This window comes from Ambystoma mexicanum, chromosome 1p (assembly GCF_040938575.1).
Source record: "Ambystoma mexicanum isolate Mex_15411 chromosome 1p, UKY_AmexF1_1, whole genome shotgun sequence".
Lineage (NCBI taxonomy): Eukaryota > Metazoa > Chordata > Amphibia > Caudata > Ambystomatidae > Ambystoma > Ambystoma mexicanum.
The window spans coordinates 1,229,688,854-1,229,704,302 of record NC_090921.1 but is presented as its reverse complement, the minus strand read 5'-3'; the positions used below and the strand labels follow the sequence as shown (position 1 = coordinate 1,229,704,302).

The following is a 15,449-nucleotide window of genomic DNA, read 5'->3' as shown; positions in this document are numbered from 1 at the left end:
CAGAGGGTACTGCATTCAAACTTTGCCTAACAGAGATTGCTAATAAAGGAGGTAGGAAAGAAGAACCCTTGATTGATGATAAAACCAGAGCCCACTATCAGCGGGTAGTCTGAAGAACCACTGTCCCTGTGGAAAACGCCATAAGGTTCAGAGTAAGACAGACTAAAGCTCACTGATACTTATAATTGACGAAAGAGCCAACACAAAAAAAGCACTCTTCGACAACCAAACATAGCACAGCAATAATTATGGGCTCAAAAAGCTTGTGTCAAAGCAGGCAAAACAAAATACCAATTTTTCAGAGGGTGAGGCTTCCCCGCAGAGAAAGCAACTTGAGACCTCCAAAACAGCATTTTAACTACAGGATAGACAAAGAGAAGGATCAATGTCCAGAATTGCGCCCGACTCCAAGAGCCAGCAGAAACATTTGGCAAGAATCTTACAGACTGCCAAGCCTGGCCAGATCTGACACAAAAGAGGGCATTAGTCAAAGAACAGATCAAAGGATTAATTTTGGGTTTCAGGTCCCAATTACTTAAGGGTAGCCATACGCATTAACATTGGGATCATGTGGTAGGTAGGCTGCATGGATTATATGCAAGTTTGCCAAAGCTAAACCAAAATGATTCAAGGTGAGCTAGTCAAACTAGGCATAGCGGGGGAAAAGTTGTTTTGGGCTTTAGCCTCTTTCCCCATTCCTTAACGTTTGGTCTGCTGAAAGGTAGAGGCTTCACTTTCTATGCTGCATGCTAAAGTTTGGCGAGGGGTTGATTGGCTCGCTTAGTAGGCCAGCCTCACGGAAAGAAGCCACCTTAAGGGATTTGGGAATCTCATTTTCCTTGGGCCGTCCCTGGCATATGTGGGAAGGGTGAGGTGGACATGGGATGGGCAGAATGAGTACCCATGTGTCTACACCCTGGCTGATGCTGTAACTCTGTAAAGGGACAAGTGTGAGCATTCCTGTGTCTGCCCTCTGCGTTTGTGCGGGAGTAAATTGCAGCCCTAGTGAATGGGACCAGAGCAGGTTAGAGGCGGGAGCTTGGTGCAGCTGTAAAAGTAGGAGTCCAGCCCAGTGTAGGCAGGCCCTCCCACAGGGTATTTTGTGAAAGGAGGTGTTGAACAGTGTACCTTACTTCAAGTAAGACATCCTAGTCTGGGAGGTTCTGGGCCTCATAATAAGTGAAATATTGTCGTTAGTGGGCCGTCTGAAAAGGATGGTTTGAGACATGGTGCCAAACAATCCCAGGGGCCTCAATTCATTGTCTCAAGAATTGGTAAACCTTCAAAAAAAAGTGAGGGAAAGAATAGAGCTGAGGGACAGTGAAAAAAGGGGTCCACTGAACTCCAAAAAGGAGGGGGCGGGATAGTTGGTATTCAGCATTACAAATCTATATTTGCGATGAATGACCTGTTCTTGTCTGCGAACGTATGTGCTGCAAGTTCTCCCATGTGTCTGGCAGTGGCTTAAACAGGGGACTCGCTGAGCTCCATTGGGGATGGCACTTGTGAAGTGCTGGCATTGGAAGCAATCTTGAGGACTGCCCACGAAGAAGAGCAGTATGCGGACAACCAGAGGACAACCTCAGCAGTGGACTAGCATAGTCTGGTGCTGTTCGAGTGAAGCCCTGCTCCTCTGCCTGATCTCCAGAAGGCCCTCATTGGTGCTTTGACCCCTGGATTGGCCTTCTGAGCCTTTGGAAGGATACCTAAACAAACCAGTGGACAGAGTAGCTGTCGCCGTTCGAATACATCCTTGGAACTTGGTGGATCTTCAGCTTATGCAACAAGATGCCTGCTCCTACATTTTCAGCCTTCTTGCATGAATGGTAGCTGTGCTGGACCTGCTCCTGTGTTCGTCCCCTGAAGATAGCATGTCATTGCCTGACCGCGGTGACTCCCGTTGCAACACTCCTTCAATCCCATGAGGTGTTCTGTCTCACAGTAGTCTTCATCTTTCCTCGTTTGATTGTTCTACTGAAAGCCGTCTGGAGCAGATGCATGTGCACTGCGACTGAATGACCAAAACTAAATCTCGAAACCAAAAGTGATCTCTGTATGCGTGACCCCTGGGGTCTTCATGACCCCTGGGGCTTCATTGACGGGACCACGCATAGAAGAGTGTGTCCCCAGTGGATTCCAGAACACCAGCAGCGGTCTCGGGAGAGTCAGGGGGTACAAATACATACCTGTTCTTTCATGCTTTGTTCGTCATAACGTTCCACAGGCGACAAGTCCTCTCACTAAATCACTCTTCTAAAATACGGCCCAATCAAGCATCAACAAAAAATAGAAACGGGGAGACCTGTAAGGTGGATAACACGCATGTTTAACAGCCTAATGCTTTGTTGGATTGCACAAATACTGGATCAGCTTTACACTCCCAAAGAACTATTTTATATATTGTATTTGTTTATATAGTGCTAAAAGCCTGTAGGCCAACTATCAGTTTTAGGGACAAAAGAAGGCCGTGGTTGAAACTACAGCCGTCAATTTAAATACCTGCAGAGATGCACTGAAACCATCATTCTCAGGCATCAGCAAAAACATCTATATTGAGCATCAACCCAAAAGAAAAACTGGTGTGGTAAGTGTAGGAGTGCCAATGCTAAACAGGAAACGCATCCTTCTGCCCACTGAAGAACTTGCAGCCTAGCCTGAAGTCCAGTCTGGAAGTTGACTTCTTGTAAACGAAGTGGCAAATGTAATATAGTTATCCATCCCTGAAGACTGCAGTCAAGTCTACTCTTGGACTGCAAAACATAATACAGTCTAGCAGAAAAGTGTCCGACAACCAGCTTTAACGAGATGGATGATTTTGCAATCCCAGAAACATTATGGATTGATGTGATAGCATTTAGAGAATAATGAAATGTCCGCATTGCATTTTGTGACAAGATTGCATCGACTGTGGACTGAACTTTATAAATTCATCCATTAAATGAGTCACTCCCCAAAGAGCATTGATAGGTTGTTTATATTGCTGTGAACTTCACACCTAAACATTCTCACATATTTGTGTTTTTTTAATAGCTTAGGTCCATTGGTGGCTATTTGACAACCGTTTGCACGTTTAACCCCTTAACTGCCGAGGATTTTCGCTCCCAGTGTTGGACATTTCAGTATGTTGCATTCAATCCCTTATAACATTTTTGTTACAAGTAACTCCCGGCCAAATTTGCACCCTTTTCCTCCCACATGTAGGCCACCAATGATTAGTTGTTTGCTGTAGGGGGGTGTGAGAAAGTAACAAAAAAGTGACCAAATGGGTTTCTTCAGAAAATGCAATACAATGCTGTACAAAGAAGCGGTTTTTATTTTCTTGTACGAGCTCAGAACAAATGGTTTGCATTTGTGAATTTGCCATTTTCCAAGCTTTCAAACAGGTTGAGTGGAAACAAAACATTTTTCATAAGGTTACCATCAGTTTTGAGAGAGGTAGGCAATGTTTCCCTTTTTTTGTTTTTTAATAGGGCATGCTTGGACGGAATGCGAGCTCAAACAGAACACAGAAAGGTATGCATTTCTGAAACAGACAATATTCCAAGTACAGAAAGGGGTCATTTGTGCAGGTCAGGCAACAACTATGTACCTAAAATTCCAATAGGTTGGGAAGAATTGCACTTGTAAGGTAATGGCTTCTGTGAATATTGAGAAAAGCAATGCAATGATACATCCAGCCCCCCCCGACTCTTCTAGGTAGGAAATCACATTTTTCGTAATTTATCACAAAACAAGCAAAACCACGAGCCAAAAACTGAGCCATTGTACACAGGATTTGTATGCTGACCGCCTAAACCTAAGTACTTGGCATAGGTGACTTGCATAGGTTACAAAAGCATACAGTGCCTAAAGCAGCGACGAAATGTAAGCCACATTTGAGAAAGGAAAGGGTTCTCTAACAAAGTGCATTAGGAAATGTGAAAACGTCATCAAAACCAAGACAAAACAACAAATGTCTTCCCACGTTTCCACAGGTGCCCCAATGAAAATGGTACCTCATGTGTGAGTGCACGGAGCTGGGCGCAAAGGGAAAAGGCTAAACCACTAGTACATGAAACGCCATGGAGAAGGCTGGATTTAGCTTTGTGGACAGCCCACAGATTTGGGCCTGGGATGTCGCAGTCACCAAAGAAAACAGATAACCCCATGCATTTCTGAAAAGAAGAAGCCTGTGGTAATCCAAAGAGGTCTGACTGGCAGGAATCGCCCTAGATTATAATACCCACAAGGCTCTGCAAAGTGCAAATTTTAAAGGGGGGGGACACATTAAGACATTTACAGTCAGGAAACCACCGAAACACGCCAGCAACATTACATGTCCTACGTTCCCATGCTCTGACATGTGTGGATGCGCTTACCTGGGCGGAAAATAAAAAAAAGGGCAAACAACCCCAAGTTCAGCGACAGTCCCAGGTAGCCCTGGCAGGGTCACCATCCCTCCTCGGAGGGAAAAGCTATGCCGCAGCACAGCCAGATATCCAGGGCGGGCGGGGTGCTGCTCCCGGCCTTGGGCACCTGTTTCCAATGTGCGTCAACCATCCCAAGTCCATCGGCAGTCGTGGGGCGACCTGGTAAGTCCCCATCCCTCCCCGGAGGGAAAAGCTGTAACCTGGCATGGCTAGAGCTCTAGGATGGCTGGGGGTGATGTCACCAGCCTTGGGCACCTGTCTCCCTTGTGGGTCAACTGTCAACTGTCCCCAAGTCCAGCAGAGGTCCAAGGGAGCTCCGGCAGTGTCCCCATCCCTCCCCAGAGGGAAAAGCTGTAACACAGCCAAGCCGGAGCTCTAGGACGGCCCGTGGGTGCTGCTCCCGGCCTTGGGCATCTACTTTGCATGTGGGTCGGCTGACCCACAGCCCAACAGCTGTCCCACAGAGACCCTGCAGGGGCCCCATCCCTCCCCGGAAGGAAAAGCTCTAACGTGGCCCGGCCAGAGATACCGGACAGCCGGGGGTACTGTGATGGGCAGCAGGCAAAACAGCCCCCCAACCCAAACATCTTTTCCCTGGTGGCTTCGTGCACCTTACTGCTTCATGGGGTTGGCAAAATGGCAACAGACCCTCAAGGGAAAGGATCTGCTCCTCCATTGGGAGGGGGGGGGGGGGAATTTCCCGATGGCGCTGTCGCTACAGACATAAGGGCCAGAACCCCGATAACCCCAAGTGTGCCTCTGGCAATATTGCCCTATGTTTTGACTGCCTTGGGGGCAAATGGGTGCAAAACAGCACTCATTTACCCCCAAGGAAGGCAAAACAACATTATGCCATCTTGTTGGCATTATTTTGGGGGCGAAGGTGGGGGCGGATTGCAAGATCATATCGCTGGTGGCCTAGTGGTCCTTGCTTTTTCCCTAGGGGTGGCAAAATAGGGCGAGAACCCCCCCCCCTATCCCCTTCTAGCAAGGGTCGGGCCTTCTTTGGCAGTCGGTGGGCAATCCTAAGTGGGCTGGCCCACAAGCAGAGGGCCAGCCCACCAATACCCCCAAGCGTTCCACTATGTGGAGCGTAATGTTTTGCCTTCCTTATGGGCAAATCGGTGCACAACTGCAGCAATTTGACCCCAAAGAAAGCAAAACATTATGCCAGCCGTTTGCTATTTTCATATCCCTGGTGACCTAGTGGTCCTTGCTTCTACCCTGGGATGGCAAAAATGGGGTCAGACCCTCAATTGTGCCCCCTTGCCCCGGGAAGCAGCAAGAATCTGCCCCTTCCTGGGGGATTTCTGGGAGGTCTGGCCAGCCCCCTAATGTCCCTAAGTGTTCCTTTACAAACATCTTTTTTGTGTTGCTTTCCTTGGGGTCAAATGAGTGCAAAACAGCACCCATCTGTCCCCAAGGAGGGCAAAACTTGTTCCATTTATTTTTCTGGTGGGGGGCTCCCCAACCCCCAAAATCGATGTCCTGGTGGTCATTGCTGGTCGAGGATCATTCGATCATCGACCAGCAATCTGCTTGAGTGAGGGATCAATTGAAAGGAGAGTCTCTCCCTTTCCAATCAGCCCTCACTCAAGGAAACCAGGCAGAAAATGCTGTTGCAGCACGCAAAAGCGGGTCTGCGAAATTAACATGCTGAAGCCTTTTGGTAATCCAAAGAGGTCTGACTGGCAGGAATCGCCCTAGATTATAGCGTGCGCCGACATCATAGCTGCAACCCGACCCTCAGCCGTGGAAGGGGAGGCCTTCGCATTCACAGCCTGGGGGACAGGGGGAGCAGCAAAGCAGCAGGAGGGAGGTGGGGGCATCCACCCCTCCAATAGCTGAGTAGTGCGGGCGACGAGCCATCTTATCCTCCGCACTGAACATAGTGCGGGCGAGATAGCTCGTACTCTGCACTCAAGAGGTTAAAGAGCAAATGAGCAAGGCATTTCACAGTTGGTTCCATGCATGTTTCTCAGTAACTTAACATTGCCAAAATTAGTCACTCAACGTAGAGTACTGTAAACTCTTAGCCCAGTCCATTTTCCCCTCATACTGAAGCAACAGGTGGACAGTAAAGATACAGGCCCAATCTAAGAGGGTATTTAATGAGGCCACTATGCTATGAACGCATGCCTTTGAAGGGTATTCTAGCAATTCGCACCGTGGCATGACTAGGGTGCCAAAAGCATTTATTTTTTAAATGAGAAGCAGCACAGTGCCGGAAGATGGGGCAAGCACGTTGACAAGAGAAATATTTTAGACCCTGCTCTATTCCATTTATCAGTATTGGATGGTGTGTGTCAAGGTCTGGGGACAGAGCAGAATGTTAAGTCGTTTTTGAAGGTAAGGTCAGGGGCAGCAATGTGAAATCAAAGAAACTACTCTGCAGCATGTGCAGGAGGCCCTTCAGTGGGCTGAAACTGCAGTGCCATATCATGATGCAAGGGCTGCATTATGATCAGAGGACTCCTCCGAGCCTTCAGGGTGCAAATATGGGCTTATCCAGCGCCCTGTCTGAGACACAGGAGTGTGGCCAGCACACCACTTTATGGGGCTGCAAAACTTAGCGGCATACTCTATCCACACCAGACTCCAGCCGCTTGAGCACTCCTGCTGCTCTCCTATGGTTGTAGGAGGGAAGCCGACAATGAACTTGGAGCACAGTAGTCATTATGAAAATACATTTTTACTTGTGCCTTCATCCCACACAATTTCCCATATATGGACATTTCCCAACAGTAGCATGGAGAGAGGAATCATAAGAAGTCCTATAAACTTTAGATACATGAAGTAGTGCTTTAGCCAAAAAGGTTGGAGCGCACTGCTAGATAAAACAAAGCAGCTGCTCTCCAGTTTATGTCCAATAAATACGGTTTGCAAACAGCATAACTAAAAGTCTATGAAACCGCTTGGCAGTTAGTCCTAAGGCTCAGGAAGCAGAAAGGCAACAAAATCATAATTGGCTCAAATCCTTTCAGAGAAACATTTTAGGTTACCAGAACTCATCCAAATGGATAGCAATGGTTTGAATGTCTGGATACCCAGAGATAAAAACGGAAAGCAACAGTATTTAACACCTGTTGAATTGTTCCAATCGTAGGCAAGAAAAATGTGAGCATTTTGCAAACGTTCGATGTAAAGGACCCTCTCTGGAACTGATAGCCTCTGGCAAGAAAGTGGTGTGGTGAACCAGGAGACTAAGTTGTGAAATGTTCAAGGGTGTTTATTTAAATAAGAAAACACCCATCTAGCCCTGCCGCTAGGAGGGGAATTCCCTACCTAACAAACTAAAAATAAAGGGTCTCTTTCAAAGTCCAAAAGAAATGGTATTTGCCAAAATTCTATGAGCTATCTGGCCCTAGCACCTAGGGAAAAAACGTTTTCAAAAGGAGGCGGCCGAAACAATAGCCTCAGCTGTTGGCTTTGCTTGGTACAATTGCTTGGATCCCTTTTCCAAGAAGGTTTGCTTTTTAAAAAAGTTTGTACATTTTCACAATACAGTCCTCAGTCTCTGCGGGTTCTGTATGCCAAATCGTAAGTCTTTACATATATTAGATATGTTTCCCTCTTTCCAGGAAGAAAAGGTTTTCTTAACACAATTCTACCATTTCTGACTAATGTCCTTGTTTGGTGTGTAAACACGGGAACCCTCCAAGTTCTCTGTTCACCGCCTTTGCTTGCTAGGTTTCGTGTCTCCAGGGCTCTGCAAATTCCTCCGACAGGCTTATTTTTGCAGGGCCTCTGTGGTGTGCCTCCACGTTCAGGTTTTCCTGGTTCCTGAAACCCTTGTGGCTCTCAGCGTCGACTATTAAGGTGTTTTTCAAAGCTACCAAAAGTCCTCTGATAGGCTTGCGTCAGCTTTTTTGCACCGTTTGGGTTTTCCAGGCTCCTGCAACCCTTGTGGCTTTTAACGCCTCGAATACTGATGCATCTCGGTTTTTCAGGACTCCCTAAAGCCATTTTGCCGTCTAAGCTTGATTTAGCCGGCCTTCGGTAGGGTGTCTGCCCGTACAGGTTTTTCAGGCTCCCGTAAGACTTGTGGCTTTTACAGCCTCCGATACCACTGATCGCCGCTCTCATCGGTGTTACCTCAGGAAGCATTTGCTTCTCTTCCGCTGCCCAGCTTGGAAGTTAACACACTTCTCAGGTGGAGATCAGGGAGCCAATCTCTCTGCTGCGGTCTGGTCTCTGCATCAGTTAATGGGCCCCAGACCTACCACAGCTTCCATGTGGTCATGCCACAAGGTGAGAAGTTTGCTTTACTGACTCAGTCTCTTTCAACATTGGCTTCTTTGCCGGTCAGGATGCAAGCCTTCTGGTGTCTCAGGGTCTAGCCTGGTTCCACCCCTCCAGGACGTCGTCCTGTCAGAGGCTCGCTTTTGCGTATGATTCCCTTCCATTCCATGTTCCTTGCGGTTTTATGTACGTCATCACAAAAAATAGGGGTGTGTTGGTGCTTAACTGGAGGTCAGGCGAGATCCATCATTACCTGAAGCCAAGAGAGATGAAGAAATGTCACTATTTGGAGAGTCCAAAACAGTAGCAACACTCTTTTCCAATTCCATTGTATGCAGACAATGTACTCTGGACAAGGACTTCCTCACAGGAATTGGGAGTCCTTGTACCCAGGAAGGGAGTCACCCCAGTGAGGTTGCACTTTCTCAGACCCCTAGGGAGGGTCTTGCTTAGCAGACTCCCCTCCCTAGCCTCAAGGGGGTAGAAGGGATGAATAGTCCAGATTAATCACAGTGGGAAGACTAATCTCTTGACTCAAATGAACATTTGATACTACGTTAGATAGAAATTAAGGGGGAGTTCTGAGAACTTGCACTATTCCACAAATACAATTAAAGGTTCTTCTGCAAAAAAGTCTGAAGAGTGCTTCTGGCAGGAATAATGGCTACTAGAAATACAAGGCAAGGTTTAACTCCAGGCCTCGCGGGCCGGAATCCTGACAGTTTTTTCAGGATATCCCTCATTAATATTCATGAGAAAATGTTTGCATACCTTCAGAATCATTGCATGCACATTTCTCTCATGAATATTAATGAGGAATATGCTGAAAACCCATCAGGCTTCCAGCTTTCGAGGATCGGAGTTAGACAACCCTGCTTTAAAGTGACCAACTTAATGTCTGCTGAAGCCAATGTATCAAAGTATTAGCGAACTAACAAAGACCAAACCATGCAGAGATTAAGGATGGGGATGGCGCTGCACGGTTGGAATTCTTTTTTTGACAAGTGTCTAAAGTTCATAAGGTTGGAAAGGCAGGGAGGAGGTAGCGATTACCCCCCAAGTTCTGGTAATCTCCAAAAGCAGCCACATAAAACTAAGAGGAGCCCAATTTTACACCAGAGTTTGTAAATTATGCTGTAAAAAAAATTGTGATAAAAGTGAAGGAATATCTCTCTGCAATGACCACTGGCAAGAACCAAGTTACTTGCTCTTCTGCTGCTGAGAGCGAGTGGATGGCGTGTGAGCTGCCTGAATAATATGCATGTTATCCCCTAGCAGAGATATAACAGTCAGGAGATGACGACCTCTGGTTCCACATCAATCTGAAAGGTGAAAAGGAGGGGTGTAGTATGCTGCCCCTCTGTGAAAATGAATTTCCTGAAAATTGCATAGCAGAAGGGGTTGAACAGTGTGACCGGAAACAAGATCGCCAGCAGCTCTTTCCATCACTTTCTAGTACTGTAAATGAAACTGGATGGACTATGCCACAAGAGGAATGGCAATTGAGTTGTGTTTTGTCCTGGGTGGACACGAATTACTGTTGTAAAATCCACAGAGGCCCTGCAGAAGTCTGATCCTTATTCCAAGGACTGCTGGTAAGGGGCACAGAATACATTCTTGGTGCAGGTCAAAAGTCACTCCAAGGCTCATGACATCACTGGTTTGTTGACCTGCCGTAGCACAAAACTTCGAATAGGGAGGTGCCCGTGTGGTGAATACATCAAGAATGCCCTGCTCCCTGCACAAATGTAAAGACCGGAGAAGGGTATCTGAAGAAGTGAGGGCGACAAGCAGGCATGCGCAGACAAGATCCTTATGTAGGCTTTGCTCCATGTGATGGACCTCCAAACGTATGGGGAAAGAGAGGGAGTATAGGAGGAACATTTTTTACTCTGATAAGGAGTGGAATATGCAATAGAAGGTGCAAACGCGATTGATGCTTTTTTGAGATGGATAGTAGCATGCAATATCTGAATAGTTAATGGCTGTCAAAACCAAAAACAGACAGGAAAATGTCAAAAGCTAAGTGAAATTTTAATAAACAGTTACCCGTTGAAAAATGATACTACAAAAAATAAGGTACTTTCTCTAAAGTAAACATTTAAAAAAAAGGTTTCTGCTCATAGCGTTTACCTACTAAAGATTAAGACCATGCTGCTCTGTATGAGGTAAGAAGCTAAATTATGACCTTGTGAATATTTGGCAATTACACACTGAATAAGACCTGTTGCAATTCAACTGCAGCTAAAGTTTCACTGGATTGCGACATACATACCAAGGGCTAATTAAGCAACACCCCTTTGGCATAAACTAAAACAATTACGTAAATTGTTCAACCACCAGATTTCTTACCTCTTAGGATTCTGCTCATTGCCCTTGTCGTGTCCATGTTTGATCATCTTGTACCGGCCATGTAGAATTGATGGTCGAGATATCAACATCCCTCCGAGTGCAACCCTAATAATTAGAAGAGAAAGACTAAGCTAACAAGGCTAAAAGGTAAGTACAAGTTACTCAATTCGGAAAGATATACTGGCAGACCTTCGCACCTTTAGAAAATTATCAGGATGTAAAAGCTACAGGTGTGTTCTTAGCAAAGTAAAATTAAATCACAGTGAACATCACCCAGCAAAGCATCAAACATGCTGAATAAATATTATGCTGTAGGTTTCCTGTCTCCGTTAGACTGTACATCAAGCCCAATTTCTAATATTGTAGCCCCATCATAATAAACGGCCAATAATGGCTTAAGCCCAGGTGACATGACAGCTGCATCAGCATTGGCACAAAAACGAACACCAAATGTGTGGTCATATGCCCATACTAAGTAGAGCACACATGTTGTTGGTGCCCTAGTCCTGCAACCATCGATCCAGTGGTAATATCAGTGGAATAAATCTCAGTCCCAGATGCACATTTTCTGACAACCAGTGATACGAGACAATGGTTTTCAATAGAGCTTTCATCCCTGCTTCTGAGAAGCTGCAATAATCAGCGTCATTGTTGCCCAATTTATTGGTACATAATATATCGATCTTGGAAGGATGAAGTACTGAATCAACTCTGCAACGACTAGAACTTACAAACTGCAGGCTGAGCAAGCACCCCAGTCATACATGCCATGACAGCAGTCAGGTCATGTTTTTCCTGGACATGTCACAACCTAACTTGTTGACCCCAGTAAACGCACAGCGTGTGGCAGACATATTCCAAATTTTACAAAACCCAGAATTGTCAATTGTGGTAAACTCATGGTTAACAGTTACAGAAATCCACAATTCATTATAGGTCTAGTCTGCACAATCTCAATATACAGTTTGACAGTACGGAACAAGTTACTTACCTGTAACTGTTGTTCTCCAGCATGGGTCTGGCATGGATTCACATGCTCATGAATATTGCCCGTCGTCAGGCTGGGAATCCTCGGTAAAGAAAAAACCAGTATCAGTTTCGTTTCTGATCTGTCTTTCATAGTAATAACCAATCACTGGTCTCTGCGTCATACTGACCACAGCCAATGACTGCCCTCTACCTAAGCACCGCCTCTGGCAGCCATCTTCAGATTTGGAAGCACGTGAAGTGGCAGTATGACCAAGTGAAGAGCCGCAGAGGGGTAGGCGGGAGGGTTCGCATGTGAATCCATGCCAGACCCATGCTGGAGAACAACAGTTACAGGTAAGTAACTTGTTCCTTCTCCAGCATGGGGTCTGGCATGGATTCACATGCTCATGAATAAAGAATACATAGCAGTACACACATGCACAACCAAGGGAGGTGGCAAAGGCTCAACATTAAGCATTACATCAAACCCAACATTAAGCATCTTACCTCCTCACCAGGCTCACCTCAGGCGAACAGGTTGCGCAGCACTGCTTGGCCGACCCTGGACTCCTCCCTGGAATCCCGATCGACGCAGTAGAATTTCGTGAAGGTGTGCGTCGACCTCCACGTAGCAGCCCTGCATATGTCCAGCAGGGGCACACCAGAAAGGAACGCCGTGGTGGCTGCGATTGCTCTGGTGGAATGGGCTCTCGGACGGCCAGGCAGCGGTCGGTTTGCCAACTGATGACAGTACATGATACAGCCGGAGAGCCATCTGGAAATGGAAGCCTTCGAGAGAGCCTTCCCCTGATTGACAGGTCCAAAATTCACAAAGAGTTGTGACGTCTTCCGAAAACACTTTGTGCGGTCCACGTAGAACTTCAGCGCTCTAGCCACATCCAGCGAGTGCAAAGTCCTCTCAGCCGGCGACGAAGGCGACCGGAAGAACACAGGCAACACCAAGGGTTCGTTGAGATGGAAGTCCGATGGTACCTTGGGCATGAAGGAGGGGTGCGTCCTGAGCACTACCCTTGTGTTGTGAAAAGTCAAGTACGGGGCCTTGCAGGAAAGGGCCTGAATCTCTCCCACCCGTCGTGCGGAGGTGATGGCCACAAGAAACGCTGTTTTCCACGACAGAAACTTCAACGGGGCCGAGTGCAGAGGCTCGAACGGAGGTCCCATGAGCTTGGTCAGCACCACGTTGAGCTCCCACGCCGGGGCTGGAGCCTTCACCGGCGGGAACGATCTGAACAGTCCCTTCATGAACTCTTTCACCAGACGATGAGACCACAAGGACGTCCGGCCCGTGGTCCTGGTGTATCGGGAGATCGCAGCAAGATGAATCTTGATGGACGCGTGTGCCAGTCCAGCTTTGGCCAGCGTCAGCAGGTACGGCAGTACCTGGGGAGCCGTAATCCGTAGAGGGTTAATCTTCTGTGCGTGGCACCAGACAGAGAACCTCTTCCATTTGTGTCCGTAGCATTTAAGAGTCGAGGACGCCCTGGCCTTTGCAAGAACCTCTCTGCAGTCGGCCGGTATGTCGTATCCTCCAAACTCTAGCGCTGCAGGAGCCAGGCCTGCAAGTTCAGCGATTTCGGATCGTGGTGGAGGATGGCGCCTCCTTCCCTGGAGAGTAGATCCGCGTCCACCGGCAGCCTGATTGGCGGGGACGCTGATAAGTCCAGAAGGTCCGGGAACCATATCTGCCTCGGCCACGAAGGTGCGACGAGGATCATCCTGCACCGTGACCTCTTGAGCTGGTTGACGAGCCGGATTAGCAGTGGCAAAGGATGGAACGCGTAGAGGAACAGGCGCTCCCAGGGGAACGAGAAAGCATCGCCCATCCTCCTCGCCTGGGGAAACCTGCTGGCGAACCTCCGGCACTTGGAGTTCGTTGCCGTCGCGAACAGGTCGATCTGGGGTGTGCCCCACCGTCGGAAGAGACGGTCCACTAGATCCTGCCGTAGTTCCCACTCGTGGCACGAGCGCAGCTCCCTGCTGAGTGAGTCGGCGATGGTGTTTTTTATCCCTGCCAGATGAAACGGCACCAGAAACATCCTTTGGGCGACGGCCCAATGCCACAGGTCCTGCGCCTCCTTGGACAGTGCTGGGGACCTGGTTCCGCCCCGTTTCCTGATGTAAAACATGGTGGTGGTGTTGTCGGTGAAGATCCTCACCACCTTGCCCTTGAGGGACGGAAGGAAGGACCTGAGGGCCCAGAACACTGCACGGAGCTCCAGGACGTTGATATGGAGGGACTGTTTCCTGGTGGTCTGGGGTCTGGAAGTCCATGCCCGCCGTCAGATGCGCGCGGGTGCCCCACCACCGGACCGCTAGGCGGAAACTCTCGTCGAGTGTGATCCTCTCCTCGAAGCCGCCCGTCGTTTGGATCCAGCGCGCGTCCAGGAACTCCTGCAACGGGCGCATCTGGAGCCTGCACATGGGAATGAGGTAGATGCAAGAAGACAGCATTCCGAGGAGGGACTTGAAGGACCTCACCTTGGCCGCGTCGGAAACCAACATCCGCTGTACCTTGCCCAGGATGGACCTGGTCCTTTCCTCCGACGGGGAGGCCAGAAGGGACACTGTCGAGCTTCGCTCCCAGAAACAGTGCGTTTTGCGCGGGTACCAGGTGGGACTTGGCGTAGTTCACGGAGAATCCCAGGTCCGTGAGAAGTTGGACGGTCCTTGCCGTGTGCTCCACGGCGAGCTCCCTCGTCTTGGCTGGGATGAGCCAGTCGTCCAGGTAGGGGTAGACGTGGATCCCCTCGCGGCGCAGCTGCGCCGCCACCGGTGCAAGGCACTTGGTAAATACCCTGGGTGCCGACCGTAGTCCGAAGGGGAGGGCTTTGAACTGGTAGTGACGCCCTTGGACCACAAACCTGAGGAATTTTCGGTGCCCCTTTAGGATGGGAATATGGAAGTAGGCATCCTCCAAATCCAACGACGACAGGAAGTCTCCTTCCTCCAGCTGACCCAGGACGTGCTGGAGGGTGACCATCCGGAACTTCTGCGCCTTGATGAACTTGTTCAGACGTCGCCATCCTCCCGTCTTCTTCTTCACGAGGAAGTATCTCGAGTAAAGTCCGGAGCCCCGAAGCCTCTTTGGGACGAGTTCGATGGCGCCCTTCCTGAGCAACGCCTTTACCTCCAGGAGAAGCTGAGGGACGTGAAGCGCTTTCCTGGCCACAGGGGGGGGGGGCGCGCCGGCACCTTCTTTGAAACTCGAGCGCGTGGCCCCGGGCTAAGGCGTCCAGCACCCAACGGTCGGTGGAGATGGACTCCCACACGCTGACGAAGCTCGCCAGCCGGCCTCCCACCGGGTTGCTTCGGTGGGGGCCCGACCCCACGGCCGTTTCAATCCTGTTTCGACGAGGCTTTGCCGCCTTGACCTCCTTGGCGACGACGGCGGGGTCCGCCATACTTGCCTCGTCCTCTGTAGGCCTCCTGAGACGACGAGCGGGCCGCTTGACGGTA

The 15,449-nt window shown here is 48.8% G+C and overlaps 1 protein-coding gene across 1 annotated transcript in view; it reads right to left on the bottom strand.

Annotated features, from left to right (window-relative positions):
* LOC138452311 (beta-1,4-galactosyltransferase 3-like) overlaps nucleotides 1-15,449 on the bottom strand; it is a 332,033-nt gene that overhangs the window by 36,608 nt on the left and 279,976 nt on the right. The window contains exon 6 of the mRNA XM_069604963.1: nucleotides 11,004-11,108. Coding sequence (XP_069461064.1) covers nucleotides 11,004-11,108 — 105 coding nt within the window. The remainder of the gene's footprint in view (nucleotides 1-11,003; nucleotides 11,109-15,449) is intronic.